Genomic DNA, 17850 nt, shown 5'->3' with positions numbered 1-17850 from the left:
ATTATTATTATTTTTGCACCCATGGCTGCGTGGCGTGCGACTAAAGCAGCCAAACCCTTGACCGTACCCGTACGTGGCCATGGAAACCAACCACAGCCCCTCGTGGCCAAGGGTTCGGTGGCCGTGGAAACTAATCACAAAGGTCGCGTGCAACCATGGCAACCAGATCCATGGCCGCATGGTTAAGGCAACTTTATTTTTTTATTTTTTTACTTTTAAGGACTATACCATTTTCATATTATTATTTTATTAATTCAACTAGTAATTTTTTTGGTTAAAAATTGTTAGTTAACAAACTGTTAAAGAGTAATATTTTTGCACTTTAACAAAGCAATGACAACCGATCGTTAAAGTTAACAACTTTTAGGATGTTTTTAAAAATAAAGGAGACAATTTAAAGATTGTCAATTTATAAGAGAAGTAAGCTGAAATTAATCCATTCTACATACATTACTTAGAAGTTTCAAACAAGCAAACCATTAGTTAGCCTAGTAGTTGCTACCTATTGTTGGAAAAATAGAACACAAGTGGTTATTTTAAGATATGATTTTAATTGGGATCCACTTGGTGTAAGTGAAATATTTAGGTGATTTAAATACTCTTTCGTCAGTACTTGAGAATAGTATATTATATGTTCAAAATTATATTCGAGTGAATTCTAGAGAATATAAAAAGTAAAGATAGAAAATTAAGTAAAAACGGGAGAAATTGTTACTCAAAACACAATCATGAAATTGGAAAAACAAAGAAAAATGCACTTGTCCCACACGTAGGAAAGAGAGCTAAGGTACGAAAGGAGTATAAGCATAAAAGAATCTCTCGTGTAGGGATGGTGATTTGTGGGCTTGGGCCAGGCTTGGAGCCCACGTCATTCAAATAAACTTCTAGTTCTTTAAAAGTCTGTTTAAATTGGGGGGGGGGGGGGGCCCGGGCTAGACGGGCCGAACGTGTGTTTTTAAAATTAATTATAAAATATTTTTAATTAAGAAAAAAAATTTAAATTAAATATAAAGGTCCTTCTATCTTACATGCATGTAAGATACATTCCTCTCATATGAATAGTGTGTGGATCCCACACATGCACTATTCATGTGAGAGGGATGTATCTTACATGCATGTAAGATAGGGATTGCCTAAATTATAATCATATAATATATAATAAGAATAATAGTCTAATATATAAAATATTAGCAATACAACTTAATAAAATAAAAAATACTAATATAAAAAAATTAAACTAATTTAATATTTTAAGTTTTTTCTTTTTTATTTAAATTAAATTTATTTTTTTATTTATAAAGTAAAAAAGCCTGAGTCAAGTCCGGACTTTTTTGTTAAGCCCTTATCTAAACCCAACACATGTAGACTTTATAATTTTTGGGCACATATTACCCCCTTGAGGCTAGGCTTTAGGCCCGCGGGCCTGGACTGGGTCAGACTGTGCTTGGGCCAGCCCAGACTTTTTTGCCACTCCTACTCTTATGCGTGCCACTGTGTCATGCGTACATGAATGAGTGATTTAATCAGCTGATTAAATTATAAATTTAAATTCAATAGCTTCTCATTTACGAATTAAAAGTGATTGTTATGTAGTTAAATTTTATCTTCCTTGACGTTTTCTGTGTCAAAGAGTTCAAGCACTTAGGAAATTCGTCGGAAACGATTTGGTGGTGGGCAGAACTTGTTTTATACCCATTGTATCCTAGGAAACAAACATTGTTCAATACAGGTCTCGATGTTTTTTTACTACTGTAACTTTATTTATTTTACCGATTCATGCTTGTTATCTATTTCTATTCCTGACCAGGTATTGTTTGTTGTTTACAATTTTATTGTACTTATAAAATTGCATGCTTCTATCAGCTATGAACCTAGATTATCTATAAATTCGTTTTATTTATCTAAATACTCATGTGAAATGACGAGATGAAGATGCCTTGCTTTTGAAACATGTGCAATTGTTACACACCATATGCAATATACGGTGCATAAATAATTATTATAAATAGTCATTTTTTGATGAGATCCCGTACTTTAATTAAAGTATGAGATCTTAATTTGGACCATCGGATTTAAATCCAATCACCTAGTTTTTTCATTTAAAAATTTACACATAGTAGAGTCCACCATATACAAATTTTATGAATTGCTATAATTGAGGGATTCAAATTTTTTTACTGATCTAATCATATACCGAGTAAATAACTCAATGTTATTAATAAATAAAAAATAAAAAATTTAAATCTTATCTATATATTATTATTAAAAGATAAATAATATAAAATCTTTAAGTAAAATAGAGCTCGATTTCACCCACCACTTTAAATGTATTTACACTCAAATAACACTTTGCTTTTCTAATTAATTTGCTTAATTGCCCATCTCTTTTTATTTTTTCACACCTGCACTTCAAGAATTTCAACTGAAACTATTTTAATTCATAACCTTAATTGTACAAAATCAAGAGCATCCAACAAAAATTATGACAACTTATATTGACACAATTTTATCCAAAGAATGTTGGGTGGGGACTGCTTGTGGATTGAACATCTGTCCATCATTAGATAAAATAACTTGAAAACTGCTTTATATTTTTTTGAAAGTATCCAAAGATCTTATCGCTCGCGCGATAATATATTCCAACCTATACACATAAATAAATGTTATAATGAGTAATAATAAATTTTAAAATATAAGTAAATATTTAGAGAAGGGATTCCCATCAATATACATTTGATAAATATGATGGAGACTTTGTTTGGGATTAAGGATAGACAGCTGTAATTTAGAAGTTATGTTGATTTGATTTACACTTGTATGATAAAAAATCTATTGTATTTTTAATAATTTTATCAAAATTATTATGTAAAAATTATATTTACTACATATTAACTTTTATTTTATAATTACAGTTTTTTTTTTCACAATAACTGTATCTTAAAATCCGATTCCCAAAATTATTGAACCTTTGAATCTATAAATCATTGGAATCAGATTTGTTATCGTATTTTATCTATATATTTACACTTTTTAATAATGGTCCTAGATGCATGAAATCAATAGAGTTCTATCCGTAACAGATTTGATTGAAACACTGCCATTCTAAGAAACTCATTTCACTTTCTATTCCTCTTTCTAGAGAATGGTTAGATTCAAATCTCAACTTGATGATCAGTTGACTGTTTTTAAAATGATTTTTTTTTTCGAAATTTATATAGCAATACATCATTGGTACAGCTTGGATATTTAGACACAAAATTAGCTGGATTTGTTTTCAGATATTTGGGAGAACAAAAAAAACCCAAAACTTGATCCCCTTCTCATGTAGTAGGAAAATGAGTGGCTTGCCCCAGGAAGAACGAGAGGTCACGTGGTCGCCAAATTTTCTATTTCTACCATGAATTTAAGTAAACTTCTCTTTAATTTTGGTTGAGTTCAAGTATTAGAGATAACAAGCATTTAAAGGATTAATAAGTACAACTATTTTGGTAGCTTTTGCAATTCTTTTTGTGATTTAAAGGATCAATAACAAGCATTTTAGCTATTTTTTCGTCTTCTAGTTGTATATATTTGGTGAAAAATCATTTAAGTCAAGTCTATCTTTGTAAATGGGTAAGATTGTGAAAAATCACGGGGCATCCATGAGTAAATTTCTTGACAAGCTAAATGGTTTCAAGTTGTGCTTTTTAAACCTTTTGGTCTCTTCGGGCTTCAGGTTCTTTCTACAAACAATTAGAACTCAGATAAAAAATGCCGGTCGCAAATAAAAATCAAAGGGTCCCCAAACAAGTCCTAGCTACAAGTCTGATGCATAACTTATTCATTGAGGCCGAAAAGAGAAGTCCTACCTACAAGTCTGATGCATAATTTATTTGACTCGTAGGTTTCTAAATTTCTGAAGACTGGTAGTTTGAACCGGTCACAAATAAAAATCAAGGGTCCCAAACAAATTATGGCCAAAAAACACGACCTTAAAGTCGTAAACAAGGTATGAATTTTCTGGATAATATCTTGAATTATTCCTACCTGGGACTTGGTCGCTCGCCATACATAGATAATGGACAATTGGACTTAATGTTTAAGTTTAACCATTCTTTAAAACCAATAACATCGCAGACATCGCAGAATAATTCATCACACTCTTACTCCACGACACGCGGCACCATTCATTTATTATGATTATACCCATATCATTATCCCTTATAATCAATTTCACGGGACAGATTTATCCATTATAGCTAGGATATGAATTATGATCATGATCGGTTTTGTTACGTAGGGCATTAATTTTGATGATTTCTCTAGTTGTTGTTACTCAATGGTAAGCTACGTTGTCAAAATTTATAATCCATAATGCAATAGGAAGCAGCTTTTATCAATATTTATGTTTTCAAATATGCATTTTTTGTTTGTTCAAGCTTAAGCGTTTAATTTGATAAATATGATGGTTCATAAGATCCGATTCCTAGAATTGTTGAACGTTAATTTGAACCTGTAAGGCAATTAAATCGGATTTCTTATCGTTTTTTATTGGTATATTTGCACTATCTAATAATGATGGAAAACTTCAAATCCAGAGAAAAACAACGGTCGTTATCAAGAGACAACCAGAGAAAAAATATTCACTATGTAGAAAATTATTACAACCACTCTCATAAATAATTTTCTCTCACCCAAGCCCCAAATACATAATCCTAAGAAATATTTCTTAACAAAGCAAACTCATAATACCCATATTGAGGAGCCAAATGCTCCTTCAATATAACTACATGCTTAAAAATATTTCTCACTCTTAATTTCTCGTCAAAACTAGGATACAAAAGTGAGGAGGAGCACCCTCCTATTTATAACCAAATGAAAGTACTATTCAAACCGTATTACTGTTCATGCCGCGTTACTGTTCAAACCGCATTACTATTCACCACTTGGTCAAACTTTTTTTTTTAATCAATTTTCAACAGGGGCCTCCAACACCACCACTCTAAGAAACTTCATTTCAATTTCATTAACTTTTCTAGAAAGTGGTTAGATTCATCAATCTCGACTTGATGATCAGTTGATTGTTTTTACCATATTATGAATTTTTTTTTTTTTTTTTTGAAAGTAGCATATAGCAATACATCATAGTAATATTAGAGAAAAGAATTTCTCCCGGCCCTTGATCCCCTTCCCATGCAGTAGGAAAAGGAGTGGTTTGCTCCTTTAATTTACTGGGTGGTTCCAACCATTTTCCCGAGCTTTCAAGAGTAGGGTCTCGCTCTTAATTCAGTTGTTTAATTAATTATTTACCTTTGGCAGTCCAGTTACTACGAGGTATTAATTAATAGATATCAGCATGACATCATCATTTTCTAATTTCGTTTCATATACCTTTGCTGAATCCCATCTTGCCTAGTTATAGCAAAATAGCAGAAAAGTTCGGTCCTTTCCTTTTCTCTTCATATTAATGCCTGGCTATTGGCTGCTAGAAGTCAATATTCGCGCTTTCCTTTTCTCTTCATATTGGCTTCTAATTTACAGCAGTTAAAACTTCACTATTTTCATATTCGCGCTTTCAAATGATACTACCTATTGTACGTGTTGTGCAACAGCATATTATTAAAGAAGTGATGATTGTTGTACAACTCCTCAGTACATACATAAAATCCCTCACATGCATTAGTGAGAAGGAATAGACTAAATTCTATTTTACCACTCAAGTCAACGAATGAAAAATTGAGTGTTTATTATTAGTAATCTTCTTAAATTACGCTTTCCAGATGGATTGGATTGGCTTTGTTTGGTTGGCAGTAGCTTCATGACAAACATCGGCCCCATTTGGGATTGAGATTGAAACTTAATAAGCTGCTTATTTCATAATTTTTGATAAAAATAGTGTTTGGTAAATTTTGTAAAAGCATCTTATTTCATAATTTTCTTCATTTCGTTAGCAGCTTTTAAAAGTAGGTACATGGTTGTTTTTCATAAGCAACTTATTCAATAAACTACTATGCCTTTTTAAAATACCTATTATAACCCTAGTATTTTAATAAAAAGACAATTATATCTTACTTATTTATAAACCCTAATATATAAACCATTAGATATTATTGTCACAATTTAATTACCACCACAATTTAGTATCACAATATTAATGGCTCTGGATCCCAAGAAATGGAAAATTTGAGGAATTTTATTGCAAAAAAATTAGTGTGAATGTAATATATATTACTTTTTATTTTATTTAGATTATGTAAAAGTATAAATTTTTATCATATTTTATGGAACAGATTATGAAGTTCTTCAGATTTTTCTTAATTGAGTTTTTTTACTGTAAATTTTACATATTTAAGAAAAAATATGTCTAAACAATTTATTAAACATAAAATAAAAAGCAATTACAAAAATATGTTTATTTTGGTCATTATATAATACAACAATACTTTTGTAATATGATTTACCAAACGCATGTACTATACTTTTATAATCAGCATCTTATTTGATCTGCACATCACAAGCAGCTTATTTCAACAGCCTCCACAAGAGAATATTTAAAAGAAGATCATTTTCTTAAAAACCACGTCCCTTTATTTGTGTAAGAGATTAGAATCTCGATTCTCACAAGAGAATCCTTAAGATTTCGCTAGCATATTCCTAAAATAAAACAACTAATGTTGAAAAGAAAGAGGATCCGGATTACAACATGTACGCAATTACATAGTCCTTTTAATTAATTAATTTGATTTCGTTTTCTTGATTGTTTCAAATACTACTGCAGATCCAGATGAGATAAAATTTCAACGGCATTAATGGCTTAGCTTAATGGTAGTTGCATCAGTCGAATCATCAACTGGCTGGACTTAGCCTGAGTGATTTGATGATCATGTCTCTCTCTCTCTCTCTCTCTCTGTCTCATCTGTGTGTTTTAAATTTGTTTATAAATAGTGAACTAGGAAATGGGTAGCTGGCATCATAAAACATAAAGCATGCAAAATGCTTGGTATTATGAGGAGTACGGCCCCAAGGAAGTTCTCAAACTGGGGGACTTCCCGCTTCCTACTCCCCAGCACGACCAACTACTCGTCCAAGTTCGAGCTGCTGCTCTGAATCCTATTGATTCCAAGCGCCGCCAACGACCCCTCTTCCCTTCTGACTTTCCTGTGAGTAGCTGTAGATCTAGAAGATCATTTATATAATATTACAATTGTGCATGCATGCTACACTAACATTAACTAATTGTGCACGCACTGGAATATAGTTCTGTATAATCATATAATAAGTGACATCATGCATGCATTCTGAATTTTATATACTGACTGTACAGAATAGTGTTGTTTTTTATACAGGTCAAAGCTGAAGAGTATTTACAGTTTAGGATATGGGAGAATTCTTCTTTCAATTAACTACCTTGACCCATATTGACAAATATTGCCTATATATACACACACACACAGAGACACACCTGTCAACTTTGGTACATAAAATTTATTTGACTGTGAGGGATCTTAAGGACTAAATTTTGAATTAATTCTGGCTGGTCATTAATAGCAACTTTAAACTCCAGGAACAATATATACGAGTGGTGGATGGCAGGGAAGCAGTACAAGCTGCAAAATACTTTCTTAATTATGTTTATGTTCTTGTTTCCATATCATTTTAGGATTATTCTGAAGTAATATTCGGGGGAGTTATTTCCAGCTTGACACCAGTGAACAACTTTGAGAATGACATAACAGATTGTGTAATAATTGTCTGCTGCTGTACATGTGCTTTTGCAGGCAGTTCCTGGCTGTGACATGGCAGGTATAGTGGTAGCAAAAGGTACGAGTGTCACAAAATTCAATACCGGTGACGAGGTCTACGGCAACATCCAGGACTTCAATGCAGAGGGGAAACTAAAGCAGCTTGGGGCTCTGGCAGAGTTCATAGTTGTGGAGGAGAGCTTGATTGCAAAAAAACCCAAAAACATTTCATTTGAGGAAGCTGCCAGCTTGCCATTAGCAGTTCAGACTGCTATTGAAGGATTTAAAACTGCAGGTTTCAAAACTGGCCAAACAATCTTTATTGTTGGTGGAGCAGGTGGCGTTGGAACTTTAGTGATTCAGCTAGCCAAGCACTTTTATGGAGCCTCTCACGTTGTGGCTACAACTAGCACCCCAAAGGTGGAATTTGTCAAAGAATTGGGAGCCGATAAAGTTATTGACTATAGAAAGACCAAATACGAAGACATTGAGGAGAAATTTGATGTCCTCTATGATACAATTGGTAATTTTCTTACTATTCAACATACACTACATTAAGTGGTTTATAAACAAAAAAGCATTCATACGGGTCATTTTTTAATTTTGTTTTCAGGTGACTGCAAGAATTCTTTTGTGGTAGCTAAAGACAATGCACCAATTGTTGACATAACATGGCCTCCGTCGCATCCGCGAGCGATTTATTCAAGCTTGACAGTTTCCGGGGAAATTTTAGAGAAGCTCAGGCCTTTCATTGAAAGCGGAAAGCTCAAAGCTCAGATTGATCCCACCGGACCATATAAATTTAAAGATGTTATTGAAGCTTTCCGATATCTAGAAACTGGAAGAGCCAGAGGCAAAGTTGTCATCTCTGCTTTCCCTTACACCGAATCTACTTGGTGTCACTTCATTCGAGAGCAAGAAGAAACCTGCTCCTGAGGTGGTTTCTCAGCAAATGTCCGTTCACTGAGTACACGCACTAAATTAATAAGGCGTGAGCATGTCAGTTCCGTGGCGTAAAATGATTTGTTATTGCACCTATGATGTAATATATTGCCCACCCCCTACCTTTAAAACAAATATAAAATGTATGTAATATGTGCCCACCTTTGTTTTTCTTCTAAATCATTTTATTATATCAATAAAATTAATGAAATTGTTTCATTGGAGAATTACACGATTGGGACTTTGAGGAACATTAAACTTGAAAGGATGAGGACAATTTGCTTGGAAAAACAACGGAAATGACAAGGACAAGACGGAACCATAGAAACAGCCAACGGGATAAACAGTCATTTCCGTTGTTTAATGCTATTTAGAATAAACTGACGACTATTCTAAATAAATTTAAAGCTGCGGTCACCAGTAACGCCAGCTCTGAATATTTCACTTTCAATGATGAAACCTATGCCTTCTTTAACATTATACGTATATAGAACATATGTAATCAAGATCACAACTCATCCTTAACTCCATCTTCACAGTTTTAAAATTAGAAAAAACAAATGGGTATCTTCTTAATCATCTTTGCCTTCACAGGATTTTCACTTCTCTGTCTCCTTTCAACTTTTTCTTTGCTCATCATCAAAATCTACTCTGGCAAGTCTATCAAAGACCCAAGTTATCCACCAGTCAACGGTACCGTTTTTCACCAGCTCCTCTATTTCAACAGACTTTACGATTACCAAACCGAAGTTGCCAAAAAACAACCAACTTTCAGGCTTCTTGGTCCTGCGCAGAGTGAAATATACACAACAGATATAAGAAACATAGAGCATGTGCTAAAAGCAAAGTTTGATAAATATTCGAAAGGCGAGTATAATCAAGATATTTTGGAGGATCTTTTTGGCCAAGGGATATTTGCAGTTGATGGAGATAAGTGGAGGCAGCAGAGGAAGCTTGCTAGCTTTGAGTTTTCTACCAGAGTTCTTAGAGATTTTAGTTGTGCTGTGTTTAGAACAAATGCAGCAAAGCTGGTCAAAGTTGTTTCGGGGTTTGCTGTCGCGGGTCGGGTGTTGGATATGCAAGTAAGTAATCTTACACTAAAAGCCCGATAGTAAGCCAATGTCGAAATCGGATAATTATTCTTATACTACATACATTTTATAAAATATGAAATTATTTTTTATTTTCAATCAAATAGGTCACCAATCCAAGTTGCACTTTGGCCATTTGCATTGCGTTGACTTAAAATATGCTATTTAGTTGAGTTCCGTGTTATTACATTCAGACGGTCGAAATCACGGAAGGTAAACTGGGCTCTCAAAAGGAGAGGGAGATACTATGTATATACATAGTATATATGGATCTATTTGATACAAACAGGCGTATTTATTTTTTTACTTGAGAAAATATAAAAAAATTGAGATTTGAATGTTGTTATCCATGTCTAAGTGAATGTTATTTTTGCGTATAGGATATGCTGATGCGATGCACTTTGGACTCAATATTCAAAGTTGGGTTTGGTGTGGATTTGAATTGCTTGGATGGGTCAAGCGGAGAGGGAACCGAATTCATGAAGGCCTTTGATGAATCAAATGCTTTGGTTTATTGGCGATATGTTGATCCATTTTGGAAGCTGAAAAGGATTTCCAATATCGGGTCTGAAGCCTCTCTCAAGAAGAATATCAAAGTCATTGATGATTTCGTGCACAATCTTATTAGCACCAAGAGAAATCTTTTAGCCATGCAACAAGATAGCGTGAGTCATACGAGATCGATATCCACTGCCAATTTTGGTTCCTATCACGATTTATTTGATCAACTACTGAAAATTTATTCTTTGTTTTTGGTTTTTAGAATGAAAAGGAGGACATACTTTCAAGATTCTTACTGGCAAGTGAAAAGGACCCAGATAAAATGGACGATCAATACTTGAGGGATATAATTTTGAACTTTATGATTGCTGGCAAAGATACGAGTGCCAGCACACTCTCCTGGTTCTTCTATCTGCTCTGCAAGAACCCTTTAATACAAGAAAAGATCGAGCAAGAAGTACGAGATGTTACTGGCGGTCAAAAGAATGAAACCAACATTGATGACTTCGTTGCAAAATTAACAGATGAAACACTTGAGAAAATGAATTATCTTCATGCAGCTTTGACAGAAACCTTAAGACTGTACCCTGCAGTCCCCTCGGTAAACACAATATTTTACAAACAAGACTAATTTTTTTTTTTTTTTTCTATCTTACAATCAAGTAACGCTTTTTTTTGTTGGTGAAAATAAATGTATAAATACTTATAAAGATTTCAATTTTTGTTAACAAAAGGATGGGAGATGTGCAGAGACAGATGATATTCTACCGGATGGATATAGAGTGAAAAAAGGAGATGGAGTGTATTACATGGCCTATGCCATGGGAAGAATGCCTTCTATCTGGGGAGAAAATGCAGAGGAATTTCGACCTGAAAGATGGCTGGAAAACGGAATTTTTCAGCCCGAATCTCCATTCAAATTTATAGCCTTTCATGTTAGTGAATCACCTTTTCTTTTCTTTTTTTTAAAAAAATTTATGGTTTGGTAGGCATTTAGTTGTTACAGATTGTCGTCAATATTTTAATTTTCTGTTTTCATCTGCAGGCTGGTCCCCGAATTTGTCTAGGGAAAGACTTTGCTTACCGACAGATGAAGATTGTATCAGCGGCTCTTCTTCGTTTCTTTCGCTTCAAGTTAACCGATGACACAAGAGATGTTACTTACAGGACCATGTTCACACTTCACATGGATGGAGGCCTGCATGTTTATGCAATTTCGAGGAAGTTTTGATGAATTGTATTGCGTTGATTTCATCATGTCATCTCCAATGCCTCATGCTAATCTGCTAGCTCTCCAAAAACTTGGGATTTCTGTACCTTATGTTTTCACATTTTAAATAATAAATTGGAAGAGACAAGAACTAGACTTTTGAAGTTGCAGACTCAACACTTCCACACAGTTGCAGTTTAAGAAGAGAAAAATTCATGTGAATTATATTTATGTATCCGAATTGGGTTACAAAACTTTGATAAAAACATATAAAAAAATTAAAATATCTTGAAAAAAAAAAAGTTGTTCATAATTAATATGATTTTTTTAGTGTTTCGATGTTTGTCAAAATTCATTTTGTACATCACAAGAATGGTCCCACCAGATGACCGGACCTCCCAAGCAAGCCGTTACATCAGCAAGCCCAACCAACTGCAACTCATTTTTCTCTCTTCCACCCACCCAAGAGATTTTATTGGTGGCCAGCACCTAGAGCCACTCTGTCACGAGTGTGTTTGAGTTTCTTGAGTTTCTGTAGATGTATTCTGTATTATAAGAGTTTAATTTAATTTTTTTTTTTAAATTTTGAGTGAAAGTAATCTTTTTCTCTTAAAAAAAGTTAATATTTTTTAATATTTGAGATGATTAATATTTATATAGTATTATATAAAAATTAATGTAAATTAATGTTAGTAATTATATAATTATAAATATTATGGACAATAGTGTAAAAAAAAGAGATTTTATTGGTAGGCATATTTAAATGGTGAGATAATCGTTGCACGTAGTGCAACGGAGTTGAATATGATATCTTATCTTACAATATGGACCACATATGTTAGCACAGACTCGTCGACTACAAAGGAAACAAAAGCCACCTTCCGTCTTCACTGACTGACACTGAGGAAGAAAACAGAACCAACAAAAAAAAAAAAAAAAAAGAGGGAGTGATAATTCCATGGATTTCCTCTCAATCCCTTTCTCGTTCAAAGCCTTAGCTATTGCTCTTGCAATTCTTGTTGTTCAAATCGTCACAAAAACACTGACGCAAAAGAGTGGCAATAAACAAAAGAAGTACCATCCGATTGGCGGGACAGTGTTTAACCAGCTACTAAATTTCAATAGATTACACCATTACATGACAGATCTTGCTGCCAAGCATGGGACTTACAGACTGCTGGGCCCTTTTAGAAGTGAAGTTTACAGTTCCGACCCGGCCAACGTTGAATACATGCTTAAAACAAATTTTGATAATTATGGCAAGGTACGTCCTACGATCCAATATTAATATTTAAATAGAATATTATTAGTATTCTAAGTTATTTGAAGGAAAGTTTTTCTGGGTCTTTAACTTGTGCAGGGAAGTTACAATTACAGCATCCTCAAGGATTTACTTGGTGATGGGATTTTTACTGTTGACGGCGAAAAGTGGCGAGAACAGAGAAAGATATCAAGCCACGAGTTCTCAACAAAGGTGCTCAGAGATTTTAGCAGCGCGGCCTTTAGAAAAAATGCGGCAAAGCTTGCTCAACTACTTTCTGAAGCTGCAAATTCCGACAAGATATTGGACATTCAAGTGAGTTTAATTAATGTTTCATAGAAAGAAAAATTTCGTTTGGCGTTGACAAGTAAATTGAATGTATAGCAACTTGTTTTCATAGGACTTGTTTATGAAATCAACCTTAGATTCGATATTTAAAGTGGCGTTTGGAGTTGAACTAGACAGCGTGTGCGGATCAAATGAAGAAGGTACCCGTTTCAGCAGTGCTTTTGATGATGCAAGTGCGATGACCCTGTGGCGCTATGTTGATATCTTTTGGAAGATCAAAAAGTTATTGAATATCGGATCAGAAGCGAGGTTAAAGCAAAGAATAGAAGTGATTGATACTTTTGTGTACAAAATAATTCGTAAGAAGACTGATCAAATGCACGACTTTCAAGAGGAATATACTTCTGTAAGTCAAATACTTTACGAGCTTACTTTCTATTTTACATGTTAAAAGTGTAGAGCGGTGATATGATTGATATGAATATGTTAAATCGGTGAGCCATGCAGATGAAGAAAGAAGACATTTTATCAAGGTTTCTGCAAGTGACTGATCCCAAGTATCTACGCGATATAATTTTAAACTTTGTAATTGCTGGCAAAGACACAACAGCAGCAACACTTTCCTGGTTTATTTACATGCTTTGTAAGCATCCTGCGGTGCAGGAAAAGATTGTACAAGAAGTGAAGGAGGCAACAGGTGCTAAGGACATTTCAGACTTTTTGAAGGTAGCAGGCTGTATTAGTGAAGAAGCTCTAGAAAAGATGCATTATCTGCATGCAGCAATCACTGAAACTCTCAGACTTTATCCTGCAGTTCCGGTGGTAAATAATATTGTGATCCCTTTGAGCTATTACCATGTAAACTTGTAAATGCCTCGTGATTTTTGCTATTGATTGATCTTTTTTTTTTTTGGGTTGCTTGCAGGATGCTAAGATGTGCTTCTCTGATGATACTCTACCAGATGGATTTAGTGTTAGAAAAGGCGATATGGTTTGTTACCAAGCTTATGCAATGGGCAGGATGAAATTCATTTGGGGTGATGACGCAGAGGAATTCAAGCCGGAGAGATGGCTTGATGAGAATGGTATATTTCAGAAAGAAAGCCCTTTCAAGTTTACAGCTTTCCAGGTAAGTACAGTAAGTAGATTGCTGATAAAACAATTTTCAAAATGCTTTTGGAGTTGTATAACCTAAATTCAAATTTTTGCTGCAAAACAGGCAGGTCCAAGAATTTGTCTGGGAAAGGAATTTGCCTATAGGCAGATGAAGATATACTCAGCTGTCCTGTTAAGCTGTTTCAAATTCAGATTGAGAAATGTCAGTGAAACTGTCAATTACAGGACAATGATTAATCTTCACATTGACGGAGGCCTCCATGTTCGTGTCTTCCACAGATGATAAAGTTTTATCTTGTAATTCTATAAAATGAGAGTTATCATTTCACTTTTATACTTAAATCAGCAATACCTAGAGAGTAAATGATATGCTTTTATTGTATTTTATTTATATTTTGCATGAACATCTATTTTAGTTTATTTTTAATAAATTTAATTTGTTTTAGAATAATTTGTTTTTAAATTATATGCATAATTGTTTATGACCGGAAGCTTTAATTTTAAGTAAGATGTAGTTGTTGTTGTTGTCGCGTCGATGCTATAGCACTGTGCTGTAGCAATCTTGGAGCATTGACAAAGAAGATTTTGTGCGAGATATTTAGAAGATTGCGATTTGAAGTTTTCAAAAATGGAAGAAACATGCCCTAAACTTCCAGTTGTTCTAATTCTAAGTTATAAAAGGAGTACACATACAAAGAAAAATGGAGAGTCGTCACCCAAGGGAAAAACCGCAGAGAAAAACACAAGAAAAAACATAAATCAAGAGGTAGATTGAAGGCCGGGAGAAATCACAGAGATTAATAAAAAATCAATTCTTCTTATTCTTTTCTTATTTTCTATTTATTTATGAGGATGTATTTGATGATTGGTTTTTTAAGTTGAGTAAATCTCAATTTAAATATAATTATGCTTAATCTAAAATTAATGATGAACTAGACATAAGGATTTACCTTGTCGGATAAATGGAACCTAAATCGTTAAATGCTATTTAATATTGATGTAATAATTGGTTACTATTAGGTTGTATTAAATATAAGATATTCAACAAACGATAGCTGATGATGCATGATTCTATTCAGTACTGTAGTAGATGATGTAACAACAGTACTGTAATAAAAAAAATAGTCAATGTAATAAAAAATAGTTTATTCACTCAACTACTTTATTTCAATTGGTTTTGTAATTTCTTATTCCCATTGGTTTTATAATTTTCTTTACTACATTTTTTATTTATTATATTTTTTATTAGTTTATTAATTTTATTAGTTGCCTTATTATCAATTAAAACAAAATTGTACCGTTAAAATTGCTATAATAAGTCTGATAACAACAATCCCTGTGGAGACGATTTGAATACTCACTAATATATTATTTACTGTATACACTTTCACATTGACACCCATAACATTAGAAATTGCACACACCATATATCTTGCATCAGGAAACTGGTACAACTTGGTTAATACTAAACTGAGAAATTTCCGGACCTCCCTACCGCATTAGAAATGAAAATACTTCTTCACTCCATTCTGCAGCACACTAGAATCATAAAGACAAATGTGCGAAATAACTTTCTGTTTGATTGCCTTTGCTCAAGCTGAATATACATCACAGTAATTCTGAATTTCTCACGTCTACTATTCTCTGTCTTTGACTAAAATAAATTTATCATTTCATTTTTCTTTTTCCAGCTGGATAACAAAATTGAAGAGGCAATGTTAGCCATCAACCACAAATAGTCTTACAAATGATAGCATCGAGTCATACAAGAAGAGGGGAAAAAATGATCAACTCAGTTGGCATATGCTTTAAGTAGAAATCAACTACAACGATGGTGATGTAGATACAGGAGGAAGCTGGAGGCCAGGTCTTGAGGTCCATCCTTTTCGGTTCCTGTAAGCCTCTATTGCCTGCAAACGTAGCCTCTCCTTCGAGGCATCAGTCTTCAATGCCTGAAAGAAAGAAAAATGGAGAACTTCTTAGTTTAACTGAAACATTATTACTCATATATATATGTAAATCGAATATCAATGACGCTACCTTAGGAACTGTTACCAATTTTGGTGGAGCTTCAACCACGTCCCCAAACTTTATTTTTTCACATCCAGGAAAGTCCAAATCCTCTTCTGTTTTAGCTTTCTTGTGTCTCTTCTTCTTTGCTTCCACATACCTACATGAATTGAGACATAATCATCAATTATTTGACAAATGCAGTATGCATTTGCTACACCATCATTTGCACCAGATAAAACCACTTCTACATTCACTCGTCCATCTAACTAATTGATTATATTTGCTAAATAAAGAAATAATCTTGATTAGCTTTGAAACAGGGGTGGGAGGTTCTCCCATACAACTTGGCTCAGTTAACTCTCAAATCTCATATTTCATTTGGTTATATGGAACCGAACCTCCTCGACTTGGTTTCTGATATTGATCCCACATAAAGATGGTGGCAATTATCAAGCTTTACAACAGATGAAATTATATAATTCAATTTTCACTCAGTATTGAGCTAAATAATATGCATGCACATACAGATGGTGTAATTGATAGAGCATTGTACACCCACATTCGTCTCTCTCATGACACTGCCATGGTTCTCTTCTCAAATTCAAGTTTCAGACTATAAACGCTCAAATTAATTCTGATATCCTGCAAACTACTAGAGATGCAATTGATCTCCACACAATGTTAGGTATAACCCCATAGCCATAAAAAGTCCAAATAAAATAAAGACCCAACAAATGCTTACTTTTTCTTGCGCTCTTTTCTTTTTGAATGGGTGCCCGAGTTCTCTAATGCCAGAAATCGCAGGTCCTTTACCTCCTTCCGCTTTCTTTTTTTCTTTCTCTTATCCGTTTTATGATTAAGCAAAATTTCATCACCACTCTCTATACGCCGCATCTCATCATCGCCTCCATTTTTAATCCCAATTGATTCTCTCTTCGATTCATTCTCTCCGTCGTGTTTCTACAAACATTACACAACATCATGAGAAAATTAACTAATAATTTCAGGAGTAGTATCCAGAAACTTTAAAAAAGGATGTCGTGCAAGAAACTAACTTTTCTAGCATCAGCATGTTCTTCAGAATTTCTCTTCTCGTCCGGACCGTTCTTTGCAATTTTATCAGAACCTTTTAAAAGAAAAAAAAAGTTATATGAATAAGTGAATAATAAAGACGGTTTTAAATGTTTAAGGAGAAAGGGAAAGAGCTAAATGAAAACATACCGTCAAGAGTCGACGTGAAGGAAATGAGTTTGCGAAGTTTAGAGGGCAAAGCGTCGACTTGTGAGGGATCAGGTGGCGGCGGGAGCCTGGCGGGACCTCCATGAGCTGCTAAGTAGTTCTTCTCTCTTCTTCTCCTTCCTTTGCCTCCCATCTCTATACCCAACCCAAATAAACAAACCCTACCAGAATTTGTGCCATCAGTCTGCCACGGTGTTCTATCTTTTTCCTTTTTGTTATAATGACATTTGAGTCCCTATGGTTTAGTAGTTTCTCAATTAAGGATATAGTTTGTTCATGAATATTAAATAGGTCCTTACACAGGTGCCTCTATCTAGGGATGACAATGGGGCAGATATGAGTTGAATCTACTCTGCTCCAGATCCAAATCTATAATAAAAATCAAGATTCGTATATGCTCTAGATTCATCATAAATTCATATTTTTCGGTCCATATCCAGATCCAAAAAAGAAATAAATATATATATC

At 34.0% G+C, this 17850-nt stretch overlaps 4 protein-coding genes across 4 annotated transcripts; 3 read left to right on the top strand and 1 right to left on the bottom strand.

Moving 5' to 3' along the window:
• Positions 1-6856: 6856 nt before the first annotated feature.
• LOC102609064 (2-methylene-furan-3-one reductase) lies at positions 6857-8893 on the top strand. The gene is made up of 3 exons (XM_006490888.4): positions 6857-7139; positions 7758-8244; positions 8335-8893. The coding sequence occupies exons 1-3, from the start codon at positions 6966-6968 to the stop codon at positions 8655-8657; spliced, it is 984 nt and encodes a 327-aa protein (XP_006490951.2). The 5' UTR covers positions 6857-6965; the 3' UTR covers positions 8658-8893.
• Positions 8894-9036: 143 nt separating this feature from the next.
• LOC102609624 (cytochrome P450 704C1-like) lies at positions 9037-11716 on the top strand. The gene is made up of 5 exons (XM_006490890.4): positions 9037-9745; positions 10135-10419; positions 10518-10856; positions 10990-11190; positions 11301-11716. Exons 1-5 carry the CDS (start codon positions 9224-9226, stop codon positions 11484-11486), a joined length of 1533 nt encoding a protein of 510 aa, XP_006490953.2. The 5' UTR covers positions 9037-9223; the 3' UTR covers positions 11487-11716.
• Positions 11717-12302: 586 nt separating this feature from the next.
• LOC102609357 (cytochrome P450 704C1-like) lies at positions 12303-14581 on the top strand. Its single transcript, XM_006490889.4, has 6 exons — positions 12303-12729; positions 12826-13041; positions 13127-13420; positions 13522-13836; positions 13940-14143; positions 14234-14581. The coding sequence occupies exons 1-6, from the start codon at positions 12424-12426 to the stop codon at positions 14411-14413; spliced, it is 1515 nt and encodes a 504-aa protein (XP_006490952.2). The 5' UTR covers positions 12303-12423; the 3' UTR covers positions 14414-14581.
• A 1109-nt stretch (positions 14582-15690) lies between these two features.
• LOC102610134 (uncharacterized) lies at positions 15691-17563 on the bottom strand. The gene is made up of 5 exons (XM_006490892.4): positions 17365-17563; positions 17199-17269; positions 16886-17103; positions 16171-16300; positions 15691-16082 (listed from the first exon to the last, which is right to left on the bottom strand). Exons 1-5 carry the CDS (start codon positions 17513-17515, stop codon positions 15954-15956), a joined length of 699 nt encoding a protein of 232 aa, XP_006490955.1. The 5' UTR covers positions 17516-17563; the 3' UTR covers positions 15691-15953.
• Between the last annotated feature and the right edge of the window lie 287 nt (positions 17564-17850).

The sequence above is a fragment of the Citrus sinensis genome, chromosome 3 (genome assembly GCF_022201045.2).
Source record: "Citrus sinensis cultivar Valencia sweet orange chromosome 3, DVS_A1.0, whole genome shotgun sequence".
Classification (NCBI taxonomy): Eukaryota; Viridiplantae; Streptophyta; class Magnoliopsida; order Sapindales; family Rutaceae; genus Citrus; species Citrus sinensis.
This window is presented reverse-complemented; position numbering and strand designations above follow the sequence as displayed.

Coding starts and splice junctions, on each gene's coding strand:
- LOC102609064 (XM_006490888.4), top strand. CDS start 6,966: ATGCAAAATGCTTGGTATTATGAGGAGTACGGCCCCAAGGAAGTTCTC. Junction 7,140..7,757: donor TCTTCCCTTCTGACTTTCCT/GTGAGTAGCTGT, acceptor GTGCTTTTGCAG/GCAGTTCCTGGCTGTGACAT. Junction 8,245..8,334: donor TGTCCTCTATGATACAATTG/GTAATTTTCTTA, acceptor TTTTGTTTTCAG/GTGACTGCAAGAATTCTTTT.
- LOC102609624 (XM_006490890.4), top strand. CDS start 9,224: ATGGGTATCTTCTTAATCATCTTTGCCTTCACAGGATTTTCACTTCTC. Junction 9,746..10,134: donor GTCGGGTGTTGGATATGCAA/GTAAGTAATCTT, acceptor TTTTGCGTATAG/GATATGCTGATGCGATGCAC. Junction 10,857..10,989: donor TGTACCCTGCAGTCCCCTCG/GTAAACACAATA, acceptor TGTTAACAAAAG/GATGGGAGATGTGCAGAGAC.
- LOC102609357 (XM_006490889.4), top strand. CDS start 12,424: ATGGATTTCCTCTCAATCCCTTTCTCGTTCAAAGCCTTAGCTATTGCT. Junction 12,730..12,825: donor ATTTTGATAATTATGGCAAG/GTACGTCCTACG, acceptor TAACTTGTGCAG/GGAAGTTACAATTACAGCAT. Junction 14,144..14,233: donor TCAAGTTTACAGCTTTCCAG/GTAAGTACAGTA, acceptor GCTGCAAAACAG/GCAGGTCCAAGAATTTGTCT.
- LOC102610134 (XM_006490892.4), bottom strand. CDS start 17,515: ATGGGAGGCAAAGGAAGGAGAAGAAGAGAGAAGAACTACTTAGCAGCT. Junction 17,270..17,364: donor CTTCACGTCGACTCTTGACG/GTATGTTTTCAT, acceptor TTCTTTTAAAAG/GTTCTGATAAAATTGCAAAG. Junction 17,104..17,198: donor AACATGCTGATGCTAGAAAA/GTTAGTTTCTTG, acceptor TAATGTTTGTAG/AAACACGACGGAGAGAATGA.